The 24,611-nt window shown below is 42.1% G+C and overlaps 1 protein-coding gene across 7 annotated transcripts in view; it reads right to left on the bottom strand.

The window, feature by feature from the left end:
* Positions 1–1,615: 1,615 nt before the first annotated feature.
* LRRIQ1 (leucine rich repeats and IQ motif containing 1) overlaps positions 1,616–24,611 on the bottom strand; it is a 129,139-nt gene continuing 106,143 nt past the window's right edge. For 6 of the 7 annotated variants that reach the window (XM_077338957.1, XM_077338955.1, XM_077338958.1 and 3 more), the window contains 3 exons: positions 23,831–23,891; positions 17,038–17,158; positions 1,616–4,244 (listed from right to left, as the gene is read on the bottom strand). In XM_077338957.1, coding sequence (XP_077195072.1) covers positions 4,111–4,244; positions 17,038–17,158; positions 23,831–23,891 — 316 coding nt within the window. In that variant the 3' untranslated portion in view covers positions 1,616–4,110. Of the gene's footprint in view, positions 4,245–17,037; positions 17,159–23,830; positions 23,892–24,611 lie in introns of those variants that run through there. The other variant, XM_077338959.1, reaches the window with a different exon arrangement.

Genomic DNA, 24,611 nt, shown 5'->3' with positions numbered 1-24,611 from the left:
GAAGACTCCACTGAAGCATCTTCCACAAGGGAGCCTGCCAGATGATACTTAAGGGCTTGGGCCTACCTAGCCCTAATGCTTGATTCCCTTTGGGTTTGCTTGCCACAGCTGGGCTCCCAGATTGCAGGGCTCTCCTCCCGGTCAGTGTTCTCCCCCAATCTAAGCCTGAGTGCCCTTTCATCTAGGACAGGGAGAGCGACAGTGCCCCAGGACAGCGACACATCAGGAGTAAGTAACACCTCCCACTCCACCTCCGAAGGTCTCCTCTTTATGAAGAGCTCAGGGCGGAAAACCTCAGCTCTTCCCTCTTCTGCTTTATCCCCACAGCAGCCCAGAGAGGCCACTGAGAGAGCGGGGCAGGCCAAGGGCACAGGGGGAGATTCAAGCAAGCAAGGATCTCCTCAGGCCTAAACTGCCACACGGACTACTACACCGCACTGGCTGAATGTAAAGGCCCAAGTTTAAAAAGGAAGGGGATAGAACCATATAAACCACCAGGTTCTCAATGGGCAGGAAGGCCTTGAATGAAACTCTGTGGGTTCCCTTTGCCTTTTAACTGCTGCCTGGTTAGCAAAACTGCACTTGTCCACTTCAGACCGGGAAAGGGAAATATGCCCATCAGTCGTGTCAGATTCAAAGGCTCGTAGAAAGAGGTTTAAACCAATCCATGTTATACTGCGAGGCTTAATCCCACATAGGATTCCAGTTGTAGTCCAGTCAGGATTAAGACGAGCTTCGTGAGTAAAAAGATCGCCCAGGACTTTGAAAACAGATGCACTCTATTGTCTCCTGGCTCTTTATCCTGAGCTCCTCACTGAGTTCAAAGTTTGCATCAGGTGCTGAAATATCCCCTGCTGGAATCCCAGAAGGTAGAGGATTTGAAATAGTCTGACTGAAATTAGTGGCTCCAGGATCCCAGGGAGACAGGGACATGCCACACCTCCTTGGAAACAAAGGGCTCACAGTACTTTTCCTGCCAAGGACCAAGTGTGTGCGTGTGTGTGTGTGTGTGGGGGGGGGGGTCATTGGAACCAGCAGAGCAGTTTTTCAAGCAACATCAGATTAAAGCTTTCAAGAAATGGGGTGGAAGTCTTTAGTAACACGGTGTCGTTTTCTGTTGGTTATGCTGAGGGTAGGTGGGTGGGTGGGAAATTGTATGGTGAGCTGTTTTTCTCTGTTCACAACAAACGAGAATATCTGTTAAGAGGATCATAAAACACACATGCAACCCACAAACCATCAGTCACCCTGACTGGTCCTGGAGTTCTTTCTTTCCTCCCATGGGCTTCCAGTCCTGCTAAAGCCACATTGGAAAAGGTTCCTTCTGGTGGGATTGGACATTCCCAAAGGCAAAGATCCCCCAAGTATGCTCTCCTTGGTGGTGGGCAGTAGGGCCCTTTCCTCTGGTTCTTCCCAGCCCTGCTCAGTTGCCACTGTGGACTCTGGCCAGCCACCCAAGATTCCTCCCTCCCCTTGCCAGTATAAAGAGCCAGAAACTGAAGGTCATCCTGGCAATGGTCCCAACGAGGAGGTCTATCTGCCACCCAGCCCTTTTTTGGGTCAATCAGCGTAGGCACCATCAATCGATTCAAATTTTTATTGGCTCAATCTGCATTTTAACAAATTGCTTGAACCCAACCCATTTGAAATACCAACAAGTTGAATAGCTGTAGCTCCAACTGCAGTGGCATGTTGAAATACTAGTCCATGGTCCATGAGAATCACAAAAGGAAGGGGGAGAGACTTCTTACTTCCAAGGACCTGAGTTTAAGCATTTCTTTTGAAACTCTGGCCGCTATACAGTATCACAATATTTAAATGTAATGCTCCAGTCACCTCAACATAGGGGTTTCTTTCTATTTCATTAATTATAATACATAATTATTTTTTGAGTAGGGGTTAACAGTTTCCTACCAGAGATTGATAATGACAATTGGGTGAAGCAAAAGAGGCAGGTGTTGGAGAGAGGGGAGAACAAATGAAGAAATACCTCCCTCCCTCTACCTTTGGGAAATCTCCATACGTTATTTCTGTTTTCTGCTCAGCTTCCTGGTTTCTAGTTTCACTTCCAATTTGGCCCATAAGGGCTAGATTGATTAAAAAAATAAAAGAGGCCAAAGTTGTTGGATTCTGGTGGACCTGAGTTGGCCTGATAGGTTCTATACTGTGGGGAGGTATCGTACCACTGTGCATTTCTATGTTAAGTGTGTCCAACTAAAGTGACATTTTCCTTCTGTGGTTCAATTAATCTTTAATTCCCTTCTATGTTTAATTCATCTTCCTGTTTGAACTGCACTGAGAATTAAGGAACCAAGGAATAGACACGATTGCTATGTCACAGCATGTAGGAAAAAATCTAGTCAAAAATAACATTCAGTACTTTCAAGCAACACTTCAGTTGTAGACATCAGACTTTCAAAAAACGATCTTATGACTGAAGCCACAACATATTTAGATATAATGTGTGCTAGTCATATTCAAGCATCCAGAGGTACACAGAATAGCCATTTCACAATTACTTCTGTGGTTGTAAGAGGAATGGTCATCATTTCTGCTCTTATCTGACCCATGGCACAATCATAGAATCTATGGATGAAATGCTTGGACTTTATCCATTCCAATCCTTGCCACAACTAGTTTTCAACAGCATTTATTTCCAAGTGAACATGCTGAACATTTTGACCTTCCATTCATGTAAGGATTGGACAGGTAAGTCAAAGCTGAACCAGTTGGGGTAGCTGTATTCCATCTGTTTGTATTTTCCCAAATGAATCACGACACAATATTAAAATGCAGATTGTAACTCAACCCCGGCCATCTTTGTGTGCATTCAGCAGCTGCCTGGACCACTGTGCCATTTTCTGTGTATCACAGATTCCAGGCATAAAACCTCTCAGATGTCTCCTCTGTATCCAAATGGTTGTGGCTTTCCCTGCAGTGGTCTCAAACAAAGGGAAACATTTTTTATCTGTATTAATGCAAAGATATTAATGGAAACAGACAACATGACAGGCACTTTGGTGGGTTGGAAGGATCATAAAGTTTGCTCCAAAGGCAGCCTCAACATTGGAACACATCTTTTCTTGATTGACTGAAAGTTTGAGTTCTTTGAGCTTTTCCACCTCAATGATAGTTCTGGGTGGGTCAAGGCTCCAGGAGAATAGGATTAGACAAAAGCAAATTGAAGACTTTAAAAACAAAGTATGGTTTCCCCAGATTCAGCTGGCAATTTGTATCAGGCTAATGAAAACACTGCTTCAGCTAGGAGAGCAGATCTGTACTGGCGTGATGCAACACAAACAACGTTGATTATCTGTAGCAGCATGGCTAAATCCATTATGAAGCTGTAACAAATAGGTTCTAGGTGCTGAAGAGAAGCAACGGGCTACATTGTGAGTAACGTTTATGCTTTAAGGTGTGTGTGTGTGTGTGCACACAGACTTGGAGACTAAAATGATTTAGTATTATGAAACAAATCCTAATATAAATCACTGAATTTTAATATATGTGTGTGTGTGTGTGTGCATTAGTACACACACACACACAGAGCATATAAAAATTCAGCCGTAGTATACATGTTTATTCAATTGTTAAACAGAATTACAGGGTTCTTTTTTACAGAACGTATATTTATATCATTAATAAGATGAAAATTCAGCCAAAGTTTGTTTAGCAAACATAGCTCAACAATATAGTAAGATCAGGCCCATTTGAGGGCTATAGATCAACTGTGCAGATCAATCTACATTCCAGGTCTTCACCTCAACTGTGGGTTAGGCCATCCCAATGGCAGACAACTGGGAAGTACATCATTGCACACAGACACCCAAATTCTCTCATTAGACTACACAGATCACTTTCAGAAATATTTGTGAACCAAACCCCATCGCGAAGAAAAAAGTTCAGATACAAATGTTATTTTCTGGCAGCCGCAAAACATTTTTTTTTTAAAAGAGGAAACCTTGGAAATCATATACAGTAAACTAAAGGGTAGCATACACAGACACTTTGCATCTGATTTAAAAACAGAATCTTAAAATAGAGGAAAATGACAGATCTTTTGAAAAGAAACAGCTCTCCATATGTTTTAAATGCTTGACAGTCCCACTACTATTTCAAAGGTTTTGCTTTCTTTTTGCCACTTCCCCATCCACTGCTGAGCTGAACCGGATGGTCTCGAAACGATATCCGCTCTTTGCGTGAGGGGCCCGACTGTGATTTCTCAGGTGCAGGTGCATCCTTTTCTATACAAGCAGAAACGGCTATTAAAATACCATAATCCAACTTCTTATACATTTAAGAGACCAGCTATCAACATGCTTAATTTCCTCACTGTTCATAAATTTAAAAAGCTTTCGCAGAAATGCTGTGCTATTTAAAAGCAACTAACTGCTGAAAAAGGCTTGGATTTCAGTGATTGTTTAAAACGCACACACATGCACACACACACAAAATGCAGATATTATCATTAACTGGCTGCAAAGCCACATTCAACACACTACCCGAATGAAATCCCCCCTGAACGTTCTTTCAAATGGGAGTAAATATGCATTCATAAATTGGACTGGGAATCCAGCAACACGTCCTCGCTACCACTCTAACCGCAGTTCATTTGATGTTGATGCTAATGGAGTCAGTTTCCAAAGAAAGCATACTTCTGTTCAAAGTTTTTAAGAATACTGAACTGATAAACTGGAAAAAAAAATTAGTCCCATGTACTCAGTATTTCCTATTGTGTTCAATTCCGGCTCCAGAATCTGCACCGCTAATATATTACAAGCACGCACCAATGACACAGAGACATCTTTTAACCACATGAAGAACATTCCAGATGATTTATGGGTTCGAATGGTTACTCTTTTAATTTCTCCATCTAACATACGCTGGCTAGATTTCTACCTAGCAGAATCCAGAAAGAGGGCAGCCGGTGCTTTCAAGGATTAAAGAGCAGGGAAAGCAGACCTAATTATGGAACCGCACAATTTTAGTCTAACCATGTCCTTTGAGATAATGACGAAGCCCCAGTCTTCAGCAGCACCTATAAAAATGTCTTGAACATTGCAGCCCTTCTGTCTAAGAGCCAGGTACACACAGAACAGACACCATATGGAGGCTGCTGCAACATCTTGAGGGTGACATGGAGGAAATTCTCTGGTCTGCAAGGGATGCAGGCAGTTTGTCGCACATTGGAAGCTGCCATGGAGAGCAACTTCAAGCACTCTCTGCATGGCAGCTGTTTTGTCCCTACTGGTCCTTTAAGCATCTGCCTGAAATGAACACGATGCATTAACAGCTGACATATCTTATCCACTGGGCAACTTGTATCTGCCTCAAAGAGCAGAGAAAAAAAATCTGCCTCCCCTCTAGTGACCAGACTTCCATTATACTAGATGTTCCTTATGCTAAAAACATGGCTGCAGATTAGGAAATAGACTTTCTGCACAGATATTTTAAGCAAAACCAGTGCAGGAGCAGGAGGGACATACTGAGAAATTCCAGATAGTGAATTGAATGCTAAGCCCTGTCTGCAGAAAGAAATGGGATGCTGGATTTTTTATTTACTTCTACAAAATGCTATTGGGAGGGGTGTGATTTGGTCCAAAAATTAAACAATGCCTAAATCTTCTCTGACTCCATGAAACTATTTCCCCTATCCATGCACAATTTCATGTTTTATCTTGCAAATACATGTATGGAAACTCTTGGGGAAAAGGAACATTTTTAAGGAGACTTTCAGGGTCCGCAAAACGAGGGAATGGATGAAGCACTCTTTTCCCTATATCACTTCTGTGTTTCAAATTGTCACCTATCTGTGCTATATTGTAGAAACGCCGGCTGTTATAGTTTTGTTATATGTGTTCATATGTAAACTTCACACAATGGAAAGGGGTCCAATCTAGCTGAAGTCCAATTCTGTACACAAAACTCTCATCTGGTATGCATGTTTATATAGAATTGTGTCTCTAACTTTAGCAGGGTTTATATCTGAGCAAGTGGACACTATATAGCAACCAAAATGGAGCCATCAATGCATTATTCAAGTGGGCAGCTGTGTTGGTCTGAAGTAGTACAACAAAAATTGAGTCCAATAGCACCTTTAAGACCAACTAAGATTTATTCAAAGTGTGAGCTTTTACGTGCATGCGAACTTCCTCAGACAAAATGGAACGTAAAAGTACAGCTATAAGGCAAAAGTAAATTAGCCGCAAATTAGTAAACTGTGTCATAGTATCCAAATTATGCCATATGATAATTCTTTGTTAAAACAGTGAATGTCCTTTTGAGTTCAGTTGTAGTTCACAAAAACATCAGAGAAATAAAACTGTCCATGTTAGTAATTAATGGCAGAGACTTTTAATTAAAAGAGACTAGTTGCTTGCCCCATCCGTCCCCACCCAAGCGTGGAAGCATCCCTGCACGTGACAAGCCGTGCTGGCAAGTTATCTTGTCCTAAGACCAGAGAGTTAGATTTGAATTTACATTACATATTACTAACATCCCATTACAGTCACATTGTCCCAAATAAAATAAAATAAAAAGAAGAGGGGATGGTAAGTAATGAGCATACATAGTGAGAAAAAAACCCTAAGTCCTTGATGAGTCCAGGGTATGCCATTGTTTTGAGTGTTGTAATAACTTGCATTTCTGCAATCGGTCTTTCTAATCTGTTCTTGAAGTTCCAAGGACACTCAAAACAATGGCATACCCTGGACATATATCCACATTCTTTACAATCCCCTCTTCTTTTTATTTTATTTTATTTGGGACAACGTGAATGTAATGTGCTGTTAGTAATATGTAATATAATTTCAAATCTCACTCAAGACAACTTGCCAGTGTGGCTTGTCCGTTGGGGGGATGCTTCCACACTTTGGTGGAGATGGATGCGGTAAACACCTAGTTTCTTTTAATAAAAATTGAGTCCAGTAGCACCTTTAAGACCAACAAAGATTTATTCAAGGCATGAGCTTTCAAGTGCAAGCACTCTTCCTCAGAGAGTGCTTGCACTCGAAAGCTCACACCTTGAATAAATCTTTGTTAGTCTTAAAGGAGCTATTGGACCCAATTTTTTGTTGTGCTATTTCAGACCAACACGGCTACTCGCTTGAATGAGTCTGTTTTAATTATTTCTTTTCACAACTGGGAAAGTGTCTGCTATTAATTACTAACATGGACAGTTATTTCTCCAATGTTTTGGAAACTAAACGGAACTCAAAAGGACTGATGAGCTGTTTTAGCAAAGATCATCTTTAAACCGCCCGTGGCGCCACGGGCGCCACGGACTAAATAATTCGGTAAGGGGGGTAGAGGTGGGATTAGTCCGTGATGAGGAAGGGTCCGGATTGGACCCTTCCTCATGACAGACAATCAGAGGGACCAATCGGCAGGCGCGAAGCGCCTGCTGATTGGTCCCTCCGATTCCCAGCTCCAGGAACTGCGAGCCGCACGCAGTGCGGCTCGCAGTTCCTCCCGGCCTGACGTGGCGAGAGGCGCGAAGCGCCTCTCGCCGCGTCAGGCCGCCGACCCAGGGAGCCCCCGATTCCCAGCTCCAGGAACTGCGAGCCGCGCGCAGTGTGGCTCGCAGTTCCTCCTGGCCTGACGCGGCGAGAGGCGCGAAGCGCCTCTCGCCGCGTCAGGGCGCTGACCCAGGCAGCCCTCGGCAGTCGCGCGAAGCGCGGCTGCCGGGGGTTCCCTGCCTGGCGGGCTGACGCGGCGAGAGGCGCAAAGCGCCTCTCGCTGCGTCAGCCCGCCGCCAATGAAACAAGCTTGCCACCGCCGACCAGCCCACCGCCTGAGGTCAGGACCTAGCGCCCGCTGCATTCCCCTGCAGCGGGCTTAATTACTAGTCTGTACACCGCCCGTGGCGCCGCGGGCACCACGGACTAAATAAAATAGTAAGGGGTTCTGGGGCGGGATGTGTCCGGGATGAGGAAGGGTCCGGATTGGACCCTTCCTCATGACAGACAATCAGAGGGACCAATCGGCAGGCGCGAAGCGCCTGCCGATTGGTCCCTCTGATTCCCAGCCCCAGTAACTGTGAGCCGCGCACAGCGCGGCTCGCAGTTGCTCCCGGCCTGACGCGTCAGGCCGGCCCCTGAGGGAGCCCCCGGCAAGACTCCAGCCACCGAGACTCCAGCCGCCGAGAGGGAATCAGGGCCAGGCCGCGCCCACGTGGCCCGATCTGCGGGCGCGGCTCGCGGGTGCGGCCCGATCCGCGGGTGCGGCCCCGCGGGCGCAGCCGGGCGCGGCCCGATCCGCGGCCGTGGCCTCCTAGAAGCAGCAGAAAGAACCCACCCCCCCCAGCCGCAGAAGATCAAATAAACGCACAGGAGCCGCCGCAGCCCAGCGCACCACGCCTGGGACTCCCCACCAAAAACCAGGAGACGCCGAGGAGCCGCCACCCGCCTCCTCTTTCAGGTAGCCCGTCCCTTGCTCTGTCCCTCGCCTGCCCCTCGCTCTGGTCCCTGCCTGCTAGCGCCCATTGTCTTCTGGATACAATGGGCTTTTTTACTAGTATGACATAATTTGGCATAATTTGGATACTAAGACATAGTTTAATAATTTGCCACTAATTTACTTTTTCTATATATCTGTACTCTCATGATCCTTGTTCCATTTTGTCCGAGCAAGTGTCCCTGCAAATGTGGAAGCTCATGCCTTGAATAAATTTTTGTTGGTCTTTGCCATTAAGACTAACTCAATCTTAGTAAAGCATTATTTGTTACAGTGATGTCTGCAGCAGTGCCAGACAAAACCTGATCAGGAGGTTAGGTCAATGATCATGTTATCACATCTGATTCTGCAAGCAGAACTGTGCAAACATACTTTGGCATGAGCAAAAGTTATTCTCATTTAAGATAGTCAACAGACTGCAGTATTTTCAAAGGATAGCTGTGTTGGTCTGCAGTAGAATGGTTAGGTTCCAGCCCAAGTGCCTCTGACGCTTATACCCTCAATTTTTTTTTTAACTCTTGGGGGGCTACTGGACTCCAATCTAACTGTGGAAATTCAGAGGAACAGCAGAAAATATTTGCACAGTATGCTGGGAAAACATACGCTTTTCCATGTGGGTACATACAACAGGGCAAACCAGCTCCTAATAGGCAAGTGTTTTGCCATGCTTTCAGCACATACACTATGGGCCGTTCCGCATTCGTCCAAAATAGCACAATGGTTACGAATTGAAATCGCTACAGTTTTGCCGTTATGCACAACGTTGTTGACAATCTGCAACACTCCTGAAACCAATCCGCAAAAAGCGCTTCGTTGTAGCGCTTTCAGGGAAATCCCAAAAAGTGGGATTGTTGCGGTTTCTGCGAAGTCCCTCCCCCTGGCTCTCTCCTCTGATCTTCCGGCGAAGCGATCGCCATTTTTTTTTCTCCGAGCGAGTGGAGATCAACGCACCGGCAAGCCTTCGTTTACGCAGTGAGGCTTCCCCGGCTGCAGTCCCTCTGTTTAAAGTCACCAAGCACAAGCAACACAGAGGCCCGTTTGCTGGTTTATTTTCCCTTTATTTTTCACACAGTTTTCGGCTGAAAATTGCGCCCGTGAGGGGGGGATTTTTTTTTCCACTCAGGGGGAGCGTGGCAACGATGAAACGGCAGCTCAAACACCACCTACTAGCTGGATGGGTCTCTCCGTTGCAACGAATCAACGCATATTCCTTGCAACGTGTGTGTGTGTGTGTGTGTGTTTTAATCTTCCTTAAAGGGAAAGGGGCTGTTTGGGAGTATGATAATGGCCGCCCATTAGCTGCTTGACGGCCGGGGGGGGACACAGCTCAGCAATAGCGCTTCCTGGCTAGCGATTTTTGCCGAGACCGGAACCCTGTGGGAAATGATAGAAACGCAACTGGATTCCACTAACAAAGGCAGGTATGCATAACGACAAATTCCACTATTTAAAATGGCGATTTTTCGTTCCACAAACAATTTGCAACATGGATCCCGGTGCGGAATGGCCCTATGAGTTCTAAGAACATCATGTATGAAATGGCCCTTACTTTTAGATACTTGTAAAGATCACAGCCAAATGGCCTCTCAGAGGATAACACAATGGTATGTATGTTTAGTGTGTTATTATGGTATTATTATTTTTTAAAAATAGACATCTGCTTCTGAACAAAGGAAGCCAGGTCAAGATTGAATACTTTTGGCCAAATCCACTGAAATCAATGAAAGCAGTTAAACTGTAAATTTAATCTCATTGACTTCAATGGGACGAAAGCATGATTAGATGAGATGGAGGAAAATCAATGATCAGATATCAAATAAAAAAAAAAAGATTAAAAAACAGCTGTGGAGGCTTCTGATCTGGATCTGGACCTGGAGCAAATCTTTTTATCCTGTAGCATTTTGATAAAATTGTCAGCCATTGCAAAAGTAGGATGGAGTAGAAGGTTCAAATCTTTCCTAAGCCCCATGTTCCCAGTCCAAATCTATTGTGCAATGAAGTTTTGGATCTCCCACATCTTGTCAAGTGAACTGAGTTATTTACGAGTAATTTTAACAGGATCAGAGCCCGTGTTTATATGTCAAGTGAATGCCTGCTTCTTGAACAGGCTTCAGTGAAATTCAGTTGCTAGCAAGTTTCATGAAGTCATGCTCAAAATCGCAACCATGGCATGAAAGAAACAAAAAGATCCAATTGTGCTGAGCAGGATGTTCATCACTGCTATATTTTAAGTACTGGTGTTAATGGGGAGAAATATCCCAAAACTAACTGGTTTTGTTAGGTTGTACAAAGTCATGCTTGGTAAATTAAAATTCACTCAGGACTTGTAAGCAACTTTCTTCACTGAAATCATAAGAACCAAATAATGGAGCCACACTCAAATAAATTCAATTATGTCTTTGGTGAGGTTTCTAATTAATCCAAGTAAGAAAACAACATAATTGAGTTTGTCTGTTTCCTTAACTGAAGGCGTAAGGTTGGCAAACTGGCTTGAGAAATAGGAGAGTGAGCAAACCCAGAATTTTATTTTGTTAGAGGGATACATTTTTTTCTTAAGGGAGCGATAAGGGAGGCCAAGACCCACCCAGAGTTCCCAACCTCCACCTGAGGGCTGGAGACCTCCTGGAACTGCAATGCATCTCCAGGCCATGGAGTTCCCTAAATTCGACAGGGATTCTTCCAGCTATAGTCCCCCATCTATGGGGCCACTGCCCCAAGTCTGCTGCCAATTATTTTCAAGGAGCAATTCCCCCAGGTTTAGGAGACAAGCAGCTCTTCCCACTGGATCAGTGTCCCAATCCTGCCTGGCTACCTGTGCCTCCTGGAGTTTGGTCTGCCATCTCCTCATTATGGATGCTGCAGAGACATTAGACCTTGGAGTGATGGCCACCATCTGCATGTGATCCATGGCCAGCCACAAAGGATGCAGGGCATTATCCAACTAGAGGAGGTCAACATCCCTCTGTTGCCACTGGAGGCTGAGCCTAGGCAACTCTCTGGAGGCAAGGTGGGGCAGGTATAGTTGCTGCACTCTGCCCAAGCCAAGCCCCTCCACTGGCTGTGCCTGCTTGGCCACAGCCAAGACCATGGGGCCCAAGAAGCACCAGACCATTTAACTCACAGCTGGCCTGACCCCCATGGGCTACTGCTCAGTTGGGAGTGTCCAACTAGAGGATGCTGGCATCTCTCCTGCTGCCACTGGAGTCCCAGCCTGGGGTACTTTATGGAGAGCCTGAACAAGAGTTCTCTGGAGGCAAAGTGGAGACAGGCATAGCTGTGGCACTCTGCCCCAAGCCATACCCCTTCTCCAGCTGTACCCACTTGGTCACAGCCAAGGCCAGCTGCTTGGCCCACTCCACCCACATCCATGGCTGGCCCAGCACCCTGGATCACTGCTCAAATGGGAGCCATGCTTTTCCACTCACCAAAGGCCCCCTGCAAAGCAGGACCCTCTGAAACAGCCTGTTGCATGGCAGCAGCAGTGATGGTACGAGGTTCCTCATCCTGCTAGCAACCACAATGCTGGTGGGCATTGGACACGTGCTGAGAGGGTTGTTTGGTGAGGGGGCAGGGTAAATTTGAGCAGGGGCACCACCCCTGCTGGCCCTCCTGTGGCTATGGGCCTGGCAGTGAAGATTAGAGTACTGGAAATTAGTGCTGTCTTGTGAGAGAAAATATTTCTTCTTTGGATTAAGGCTGAAAAAAGAACCCACAGCTATCGTTTCACTAGAACATCCAGTATTTGCCATTTCAGATTGATCTCTATTGGCATGCTATGTGTAAGTATGTGTGCGGGGGAGGGAAGATGAACTGCTTCTTTGTTCATCTTCACGAAGCTGGGCTTCTTTCCTTTCTTGCATCCTACACGCTGTCTATGCCTACAAGGATGACAACTACTTTTCAAGAAAAAAAGTACTCTGAAGTGGTCAGGCAAAAGTAGTTTTCAGTGATTAGGTTTTAAGTGCTACCAAACCACCCATTTGGGCCACTCATTGTGAATGTCTCTTATGAAAGTTCATGGAAATGCACAGGAACTGAGGAAAAGCACAGCTATGTTTCCAGCTACCATGCGTTCCAATATGGCTTGGTCAGGAAATCCTGCTGGACTGCAGCCATTACTGCATTTGAGAACTGAACAAATATCTGTGTAAGCAACAGTATCGTTCACTTTTTGAACATGATTTTGCTTCAGTTTAAGAAAATGGGAAAACAATCAAAATTGTTGATTTATTAAAAGTGTAGACTATTTTTTAATGTGACCTTTTGTCAACTCTCTGAAGAACTTTTACTCTATTTGCATCCCTAGGGGATATATCCCAAGCATAGTTCAATGTATGTAGTTTTTTAAAAGTCCCATAATATTAAAGACTTTATGGTGGCAGAAGACTTTTCATTGTACAACACTGAAACATGAAAATACATGATCACAAGCGATGGAAAATAACTGCATTAAGCATAGTAATAAAAATGGCACTTCGGCTTGTGGGCCTGAAATATTTTCCTTCGTAGTGACACGGTTGCTCTCTCTGTTCTCAGGAATCATCAGTTATCAGAATAGGCTGTATCTCTTCAGAACAATTAACATACTTACTTGGAGCTGGATATAGAATGAATATCATGGGTGACAATGGTTATACTTTGGGGAATTATTGTGCAAGTGATATACAAACAATAAAAAAGGTGTAGATTCAGTTCTTTCTGCATTCTGCCCCCCCCTCGAAAAAAGCAACTGCATAGGAATTTAATCCATACTAGTTATCCCTAAACCGCATCTCTTATAATGGTATCTGGCTAATTATATTTTATATAAGAAAATCTCCAGTATGGCCAAAGTACTGCAAAGAAATATGAAATTAACTCTCATACCTCATTCATGTTAGTAACATTGAAACTTTCTATTAGTTTTCAAATTTGATGAAGGAGGAGGATAGAAGTTATGGCAGCTGAAATTTTGGTCTGATCTGAAGAGTATTCTGATACCTGTGAAATGTGAAATGTTTCCCGGTAGATGCAACTGTGATATAACCAGTGAAGAATGGCCTTTAATTTCTTTCGCTCTCTTGACAAATAAACCTTGTCTTCTTGGACTATAGTATTGGTGAAGTCATGGCAAAATTCCTTTGGAACTATGAAAAATCCAGCTGAAGCTTTTCCCAGAATACAGTTCTGCTTAACCTCCATTCACTTCAATGGGATCTGTGGCAGAATTCTGAAACTCCTGGTAGATTCGACCCTCAATCTTCTCACCACTAGTCCCCCCCCCACACACAAACCCTTCCTTTCTGCTGCAGCGTGTCTGTTAGGAGGAATCCCCACCAAGAGCCCATTTTGGTAGGAGGGCTGATTATCCTCTGAAATTCTACTGAAAACCCATGCTTTATAGAATCTTTATGTAGGAATAATGTCATGTGAAATTAACAACACATGTCCCAGATAAAACCTGCTCTTAATAAAACAATGATTAAAACAATAGAGAAATATAGTTTGCTTGACTTTAGTCTAATTCCACATTCCTTACGTTAATGTATGTAACTAACTAGAGTCTTAAAAAATCGAAGCAGTAAGTTCAGGAGTGAAAGTAATGCGGCCAAAATAGCCTGAGTACTAGAGGTACAAAGTTCAGGAGTGAATATTACACCTCTAGTACTCCGGCTATTTTGGCCCCATTAAAGAAATACCATATAAAGTAAGCCAGACATTGTTCTTTACAGGTTTATGCATACTTGGCCATTTCTTGTATGACAGGCAATCAGTGATCTCGTTGGGCATCTAATGAGGCTACAAAAACCTGGGTATGCCTCACACAATAATGCCTCTATTGTGCTAAGAGTGTCATCACATGTCAAACTCCACAGCAGCAGTCTTGAAATAAAACGGAGGGAGGGGGGCTGTGGATGTATCCAGACTGCTCTACAGCTCCATATTCTATCTCTGTAAGGGGACCTGACTACATTTCTACCACTGCAGGACCTAGTATTTGAGATTTATGTTTGCACAGGTCTTCACCATGTCCCTAGTACCATCCCACTGTTATAGCAGTGGGTGTAGTGTGGCTTTCCCATGTCCCCAGGCTGCTTGAGTCCTGACTTCTATGCTATTTCTGGAATTAGCTAGGAACATCTGCCATGTCTTCTTAAAATATACATCCACCATGAATAGGAGCCCAACTTCTGGGATTTGAGTTGAAACTGAACAGCACATCAGTTTCTCGGACTGAAGCAAAATGCATGATTGTTAATGCAATGGGATTTGTTTTCAGCATGTGTGAGTTCATACTGGAAAGTAATGTTTTGTACCATTAGGGAAGGGTTTGTGAGTCTTTCAGATAACTGTGGTTATACGTTGCTGACTACTGAAATATTTTGAGACAGAGTTTAAGATGCTCGCAAGTCTAAAACAATTATTAAGTTCCAAGTGCTGAAAACACATTCTAGGTATAGAGAAAAGATTACCATGTTTCTGAGAAGACAGTTCTCTTCAACTTAGGTTGATTTTTTTTTGTTGCTAATGATTTATTCTTGTCTCTCTAAACAGATGTCAGAGTTCACATATGCTGTTTTCTTTCTTTTTTTTAAGCACAGGAAATATTTCAAAACTTTTAAAAGGGAGAAGAAATTAGTAGATTGATATGCCTCAGAGTACACTGACGTCACAAACTTTTCACTGGCATATGTAGTATGGTACGATTTGATTTATAATCCACAACAAAATCTTTTCCATACTGAATTATTTAACAGTAAATTCAGCATAGAAACCAATCTCCTCCAATGAACCCCCTCACCACTGAAAGTGACCAGAACAAATAATTAGTAGCAATGTGTTTATATCCATTTGAAATTATGTAAATTGAGCGCAACAGGTTTGGAAGAACATACATGTTACATTTCTTATTGCTTCTTATAACCAGACTGGAATAATTCATTTCAAAATGTTTTGAACCATTTTAATTACGTGAAAGGATTGTGAATGAAAAATGCCTAATTTACAATTTGGGGTTCCATTGACATATTCTACAGTTATAGAGATTTATGAACTTTTACTGGAAAAATAGTGTAAGGAGTGTAATAGTCTATGGAAGCATATATTTTCATCTCACTTCTGGATCCTTGAGCCATGAAATGGAGTTTGCCCTTCATGGTCTCAGAAAATGTGTATGTGGAGAATGTGGGCTGAGCTCACAGGATAAGTTTTGTTTTCTCTTAAGATTGGAACTCAGAAGGTATCTGTATATAATTTTTAAGAGGAGGACTGAGATTTTCTGTAGTCTGAATACAGTGAAGGATACCTGCCATCACATTTATTTATCATTGCAATGATTCATTTTACAATGGCAAGGCAAAGATGAAAGTAATGCAATAATATATTCTCATGTCAATCCGTTTCGGAAGTTAAACATCTTCTAGCCCTTTCAGAATATCATAGATCGCCTGGATTCAGAAAAAATGGAAGCTTTGGTCTTGCGTTTGCTGGACAGAATCTTCCCCTGCCACATACATGTTTAAAACATTAATGCACAGGAATCACTTATATAGAAAAGTTGCACTAAGTGTGTACAAACAATTGGGTGAAAAAAAGTAAAGTACATCCTCGACTCTTATTAATATAAATATGAACATAGTAACATAACCAAATTGTCCCCTTTACCTAAATAAGTATTATTTGAAAATATGAAGCCTCCAACTTAATTTTTTCCCGTTTTAAGACCTTAACATAATTGTAACTGAGTTTTCTATTTTGAAAATCTCTTTTTCCAAGTGCCATTTAATACCAAGCTTCTGTTCACCAGTTCTCTGGTTCCTGGATTCAGCATTTATATCATCATCTTTCTCTGCCATTTCAACATGAAGGTAGGTTAACAACACATACGGTGTTACTACTTGGCATTTCTTAGCCTCATGATTCATGTGCTGGCACGACAGATCTTACTATTCTTCATGGCTAATTACAATATACTGCTTAGCAAGAGACTCGGTTCACATTTTCTTTTAGCGATATTAACCCCCACTAAAATATGTTCAGGCTATTCCTTATTAATTATTCATTTTTTAAAAAATATTAAAACCAGAACACACACATGTCAAACTCTATACCAAATGCATGCAAGAATCTTATTTCTATCAATGCATCTCGCTACTTCTGGGATGGAATCTAAGAGCTAGACAAATATCTGTGTTAATAAACGAAGCTTCAAAAAATTTGGAATGACCTACAAAGATGAGAAATTACATTACAGATCTACTTGGGCATCAGCTCTGATTATTATCATTTCTGAGTAAGTAAGTGAGTAAGAACACTACAAATTAAAAAAAAGTTGCATGTTTTGGTTTCCTTTCTTATATATATTGATCATGCACTCATGCATACATGTTTGTATGCAAATAATACATTTTATTATATCTTTGCTTTACATATTTGTACATTTACACCTTTTTATATCCAAATTTAAAAAAAAATCAGGTAAGGATTAAGTTGAAGGTCCAGGCTCAACTTTCACATCTTTACAAGAATGCACTCTGATGCTGAACTCCGTTCAGGTCATTTGTGCTTTACCTGAATGATTTTTAAAAGGAAAGAACAACTTACTTGGAAATCCCGATGAGTGTCTGTGTGGCTGATTATTTTTTTCTCTGTTCAGAGTCAAAGTACTTCCACTGGTCACGGAAACAAGCTCTAAATCCGTGTCTTCTCTCCTTACAGGGCTTGTCTGGAAACGGAGGGAGAGTATGTACACAATCAAGAAACAAAATATGACATTTTCTGAATGCAGCTCACATTACTCTCAAATAAACAAGCTGGCTCTGTCAAACAATCTTCTTCAGAATGATACCACAATCCTTTATTGCTGCCCAGCCTGAACAAATGCACTATGTCAAAGCACTTTTGTAAATAGAAGGCGATCTTAAAATTGTGGTTTGTGATCAGCATCAGTGCAGCAACAAAAGACAACATTTTAGTACAGTAATTTTGAAGAAAATAAATCTTCCAGACAACTGATGAAACCTTAAACAGCTTAAGATCATTTACGGAGCAGTCTATAATTTAAGTTGGAGTTGAATGCCAGAAATGTTATATTTGATTATTTTTGCAATATTTGTGTTTAATCCAGAGCAAGTATCAGTTCTATCAATCAAACATCCCGTAAGTAATTTCATCTTACCTCTTTGCTACCTAACCAAGCTTCCATAAAAGGTTTTATGTATCACTTGCACAAGCTGATTATATTGAAATATAACATATTGGGAGATAAGAAGAACAGAATAATGTTCTTTCATGTCAGTAAAGTTAAGATTCAGAATGGAGGACAAGTATTAAACTAATTCAGCAGCTTCAATAAATGCACATATTTAAACACATACCTTATACTTCTTGCTAATATTTGTGCATTTCAAAAGCCGTCTCACATTTACTTCTGTTTAAACTTACTTCTAAGTTAAGTAACACAGCAATTTAAATTGAAATATGTTTGTTAGTATTAGTTTTTCATTAAATGTATTTAGAATATGTTACTCTGAATGTAATGCTAATTAACGTAAAAGTCATCATATATAAAGTGGCAATCTAGAAGCCACTAAAATTTATACTCGCTGATTTCTATAGGATAAAAAAATTCATTGATTCCAGTTGAATATCTGTTCATAAGTTTTAAATTGTGTCCTATGTAATGACTACACAAAAGAGGCAAATGCAATCAGCTGATATTTGTCCATTGTTATGGATATAACCCATTTTTATCAACTTCATTTTATATACAGAAGATTCAGGTGGATAGCCTTGTTGGTCTGAATGAAGCAACAGTACAAAATTTTAGTTCAGTGTCATCTTTAAGACCAACAAAGTTTAATTCAAGATATAAGCTTTTGTGTGCATAAGCACTTTGCGAGGTGCATTGAAATGGAGGTTACTAGTCCATACATATGGGTAGTAGGTGAGCACCAAATTAGCATACAACATAATGATGTTTACCAGATGTAAGGACCAAACAGGAATAGCAAGTTTAATTTATATGGTCAGCATTTGTTTGGATTAAATTCTGGGGGGAGGGGGGAACATACTGAAGCAAATAAATATATCTAAACCGGAGAAGGACGTATTCTTCTTTTGTGGAATTCTGTTGTCCTCTCTAGCATGGAGGTCACTAACAGCATCCTTTTCTTTAAAGTGGGATGATTGGTTGTCACCAGACCAGAAAAATACATTCCAATCTACCATTTCCAATCACATTACATTCTCCTATTCATTGCAATCTTTAGACCAATCTACTATTCAAAATAAAAAATACAATAAAATGTGATACAATAAAGAGGATGTATGGCTGTCCTTGAAGAGAATACAGATGTAAGAACTGAATGAGACTGACATATTTAGTGAGATATGAAACCAATTTTCCTGTTAAGTCCTGTTTTCTTCTGTTCCAAGTATATTGTAAAAAATTGTAATACAGCAATTTCCCTTTCCAGGTTATTCATGAAGTTCCTTTGCAATAAAACAACTAGTTTGAGGTCACCCACTGGAAGTAATATTCTCATATATGTTCTTGTGATTTTTAATGTCAGATTTGTGACCATTTATTCTTTGGCATAGGTTTGACTTGTTTGCCCTGTGTAGAGAATGGAAAGGCATTATTGGCAGTTAACGGCATATACAATATTAGAAGATGAATAAGTGAATGAGTCTGATATGGTGTAATTGATGATGTAAATTCCAGTTATCATGTTGTCTGGATGGCAGCAAGGCCGGCTTCTGGGTTTATTGCAAACCCTGACACTAGTGTCCGTGCCCAAGTTAAATGTTACATTATTGTGGGTGAGGAATTGCTTAAGATTGGGGTTGGTTTGGGAGCAAGAACATGTTTGCCCCTCCCCTTCTGAAAGAGAACTGTCATTATTCAGTAGAGTAGTGGTCCCCAACCTTTTTCAGGCTGGGGACCAGTGGCAGCAGGGAGGGCGACTGCCCGGCAAAAACGCACATGCACGGTACTTTCGCACATGCCAGTTTGGTGTAGTGGTTAGGAGTGTGGATTTCTAATCTGGCATGCCAGGTTCGATTCTGCGCTCCCCCACCTGCAACCAGCTGGGTGACCTTGGGCTCGCCAAGGCACTGATAAAACTGTTCTGACCAGGCAGTGATATCAGCGCTCTCTCAGCCTCACCCACCCCACAGGGTGTCTGTTGTGGGGAGAGGAATGGGAAGGCGACTGTAAGCCACTTTGAGCCTCCTTCGGGTAGGGAAAAGCGGCATAAAAGAACCAACTCTTTTTCTTCTTCTTCTAGAGGTTGTAAATCACTGGTGATGAATTGAACTGTTTTTACTTGAGAGCTGTAAGAGTCAACTAGTTGTGTTTTGTTATTGAGTCTCCTAACAGGCTTTCTCTGGGTATCATTCTGGCTTTGTTAATCTGTTTCTTGATTTCATCAGGTGGATATTTTATTTCCAAAAATGTTTGTTGTAGATCTTTCAGGTGAGAATCTTGGTCTGTAGGATTGGAACAGATGAGGTTTGTAGTGAACAGCCTGGCTGCAGACCAGCCTTTCTCATCTTTTTTACTACATCATCATCATCATAGTAATAGTAGTAGTAGCAGTAGCAGTAGTAGAAGTAGTAATACACTAATAGGAGCAGGAGTAGTAGTAGTTGGTTTTTATGCCCCGCTTTTCACTACCTGAAGGAGTCTCAAAGCTGATTACAATCGCCTTTCCTTCCTCTCCCCACAACAGACACCCTGTGAGCTAGGTGGGGCTGAGAGAGCTCTGTTAGGACTGCTCTGTGAGAACAGCAGTATCAGGCTTGTGACTACCCCAGGTCACTCAGCTGGCTGCATGTGGAGGACTGGGGAATTAAACCCGCATTGCCAGATTAGAAGTCACCACTCTTAACACTACATCAAGCTAGCTCTTGAGGAACCCCTGAAACATTCTTCAGGCTTTCAGAAACCCTAGAAGTGGCATGATCATACAGAATATGGTTGGAATTTATCACTTAATAAATGTTTAACAAATTTAAAATATATATATTAAAAAAATTAATTACCACCCATTCAGGAAACCCTCCCAGGGCCATCAAGAAACCCATGGATTTAACAAAACCCTAGTTGAGAAAGCCTGATGGAAACAACAGATTGCTTGCTATGTTTAGGATGGTAGCTGGATGCATGTTGCTTTGTTTGTTGACCAGTAATTTCTGGTATAAAGTGTTTTCTGTGTGTCAGTCATATATTTGTACAGTGATATCTAGTTGCAACACAGGTTATGCCCTTTAATGGAATAGAAGGATTTATCACTAACAAACAAGCTCAACAAATGGCTGCTTGTGAAGATGATTTTAAAGGTTCAACTAATACAGAAAGCTGCTACATGCCTATTCATTGGAGTTGGGAATCATATGCAACTTATTTAGCAACAGTTACTCTGGCTTCCATTAGGTTCTGGACCTAATTCTATATGTTGGTCCTTACACAAAATCCATGACTTGGGCATTGCCTCATCCCATATAAACTTAGTCTGACCTATATTCTGCAGGGCAGATCATGTGCCCAAAGAATGTATGTGGCAAAAAGCAGAGCCTTCACTACAATGACATTCCTGATGAGGATCAGAGCTGCTTTCCTACTGCAATTTTTCAACCTCCCTTTTTTTAGAAGGTCCCAAAAATAGACATCTTTTGATAGACACCATGGCACAAAACACTTTTCCTGGGAAACTGTCCACTACACTCTGTGCGCGCACACGGGTTTGATTCCCCCCTCTTAAGAAAAGAAGACCATCAAACTATCTTTGCCATACTGGAGCTAATAGCCTTAGAAGAATGATGTAACATTTGTCTAGAATAACAAGTAGTTTTTATCTATAACATAAAGCCTAACTGCGGTGGGGGGAGGAGTTGGGACTTGTTGACTGCCTGATTGCCTGTCCATCCAATGAATGGCCAGTCAGGTAGGCTGACCCGCCTCTGGCTGCATCCTCCTCCAACTTCTTCCATGTAGGTTAGGGTTCTATGTAGAAGAAGTGCCAGCCCACAATAAGCCAGGCAGCAAGTGGGAGCTGGGAGGGAGGGAGGAGGACCTGGGACTACAGGTGTGGGTTGGGGGGGGGAGAGAGAGGGAGGCAGCTCTTGCCAGCACTCCCAGCTTCAGCAGGCCTTGGCAGGTATACATGTGTGGGTGGGAGGAGGGAGTGAGCCCGCCCCATCAGTGCTCACCGTACCCCAAGCAGCTCCAGCCATGACCTTGTCAGGCCTTGTCAGCCATGACCTTGTCAGGCCTGGGAGGGAGACCACACCAAGCAGTTCTGGCCATGGCCTTGCCAGGCTTTGGCAGGGCTGCCCAGGTTGATGGGGAGGAAGGAGGGAGGGGGCCTCCCCCTGCCCCAAGCAATCCTAGTCATGGCTTCACCAGGCCTTGGCAGGGCTGCCTGGGTCTGGGGGAGGGAGCCTGCTCCCACCAGCACTCCCCCCTGGCTTGAGCAGCCCTGGCTGCAGCCTTACCAGGTCTCAGCAGGGATGTCCAGGTAGTGTGGAGGGAGGGGGAGACTACTCCCATCATCCTCCCCCTACTTTGACCAGCCCCAGCCATAGCCTCGCCAGGCTTGCCCATGTCAGGGGGAGGGAGGGAGTCCCTACCAGTGCTCGCCCCCACCCTGAACAGCCCCATTATGGCTTTGCCATGCCTTGGTGGGCCTGCCCAGGTTGGGAGGTGGGGGAAGGCACCCATTGTATTGTTACAATGGGCCCTTCTGCTAGTTTCTTATAAAATGTGAGAATTAAGTAAGGTAGGTAGACAACTATTTCAGGACTCTTTGAGTTGCCATAATTTTCACCACATCAAAGCGTTCTTTATATCATTTGGAACGAGTGCATTTGTGAGGAATTTTGTAGTTATTAACAATATGAAAGCCAAAGTCATGAATTTGTTGTGCATGGATTAAATTTGTTGACTATTGTATTAACATTGGAGCAGCTGGGAAACTATAATTACCTTGTTGTGAGCAAGAAACTGTAAACTATCCAGAGAGCCCATGGTTTAATCTACAGTAGGATGTGAAGAACAATTATTTGAACCTATGCGTAGATCTTGGGAAGGGGTAAATGTTTCCTCTAGAAAATGCTAGAGGGCGTCACCCCAAGGGTCAGACATGACTCGGTGCTTGCACAGGGGATACCTTTACCTTTATGCGTAGATCATAAATACTAATTTATTTTGTTATAGAGTGTATGTTCTGCTCCCCCTTCTTTGAATGGGACTCAAGGTGGCTAACAATGTATAGCATATAATGGCTAATATAAATATGAAAACTATAAATTAAAGGCTATGGTTTGTTTGCTTAATATCAGATCTCGGCTTAACTCCAGATGGATTAATCGTAGAACATTGGTCTATTGCTCCATAGTGAATAATTTCACCGATTGCTACTGGTAATGGTGTCTGAAGAGAATCTCCACATTCAGAGGCAGAAGATCTTTGAATTTCAGTTCTAGACAGGAACATCAGTGGAGTGTCCTGGCCTTTATGCCATATTTGGTAGCACTCCGGGGTGCTAGTCCAGATGGACCACTAATCTGATCCACCGTGGCTTATGTTCTTTGTACTCCTTTCGCTATCTCACTTTTACCTGCTAACATTTACCCCTTCCCAAGGTCTTTATGACTACTATTCATCTTGACTGTATACTTTTCCTGCTAGCAATCCCCTTAAATTGCTATCTTACATTAATTAATTAATTAATTATTCATACCCTGCCTTTCCCCATGGCTCGTAAATCCAAATTTAATTATTGCAGTTCTTAACAAATTACAGCAAAACACCAAATACATTAAAATCCCACCAAATGCCTGCAGGCTATACCTTATTAAAAGCTCTAGCAAATCAAATTGTATCACAGTGCCTCCTAAATGCTTCTAGAGATTATATGGCCTCCACCTCCTCAAGGAATTTGTTCTGTAGGATGGGAACCATGACAGAAAAATCATTGTCTCTGGAAGATAACTGGGAAGGCTGTCAACCCAGACTTCCTCCCAGAAGTAGAAAATTATGCATATACAGTAGCACATATTTCATGCATAGTGTTTTATTTGTTTTAATTTGCTGGTGATTTTATGACTGCTATGGTTTTGTTGTAGTTGTTTTTACTGTGTTCTTAAATCAATTTCTTACATTTAATTTTACTGTTTTATTGTTAGGTGCCTTGAATACCTCCAGAGAGCCAGCAAACATGTGTTCTAGAAAAATAAAAAGGACTCCTACAGAACAACTAATTTCAGTCATATGTGAATTATATATATTCTATGCATAGACTGGTTTATAAGCAAGTTACATTAAAAAAATCTAAATACAACTGATTGATAATCAATTTCAGATCTTTTTATTATGAGAGAAATATCTTACCACAAGCTGAACTCTTCCTCCCTTGAGAACTTCAGGGTCTATCTCAGGCAAGAAATGTTTGCTATGCAATGGTCAGAAAATAATGAATACATTAATAACATATTAAAATACATATTCAAAACCACAGAATGACAAAACTATTTCAAGCATTCCAATGGCTTGGTCCCAACCAGTGGTATTCTTTTTTCCCTTTAAAAAGCAAGCCTCAAAAGGATATCAGAACTATCTTTTCTAAATGTTCTCTGTTACAGATGTTGGCAACCACAGCTTGGTGGATGTGCTGTTCAAGAAACAAAAGGCCAACACCTCTTCGTGCATCTAGAACATGCTGCAAGGTCCTTTGTATCCTCACTTCATGCTACAGTCCTAACCACACTGGTTTGAAAGTTGGACTGAATCAGTGGAATTACTTCTGAGTGAGCCTATTTACAACTGGGCTGCAAGACACCTATTGCTTGGAAAGGAGCGACTGTCAATTTTTTTAGCTAAATAGCTTTTAAGAATTTGGGCTCTTATTTTTGGTCGGGCTTAAGGACTATTATTTTTAAGAAGCTGGCTAGAAGAGATAAGGTAATCAGTTATTACCAGACAGTTTAAGATAAAATTCTCTAAATACAAGTTCCTTAATAGCTGGCAATTTATCAAATTTGCTAGTAACACTGAAGCACTACAAATTACACATATCATTATTTGATCTTATTCAAGCAGTTTATTACCTAGCAATAATCTTGGGATCAGCCATTTGATCTTCATAGTCCTGAATCTGATTCTTCCTCCCCTT

Source organism: Paroedura picta, chromosome 5, assembly GCF_049243985.1.
Source record: "Paroedura picta isolate Pp20150507F chromosome 5, Ppicta_v3.0, whole genome shotgun sequence".
NCBI lineage: Eukaryota > Metazoa > Chordata > Lepidosauria > Squamata > Gekkonidae > Paroedura > Paroedura picta.
The sequence above is the reverse complement of the archived record's forward strand: the minus strand, read 5'-3'. Positions and strand labels throughout refer to the sequence as shown.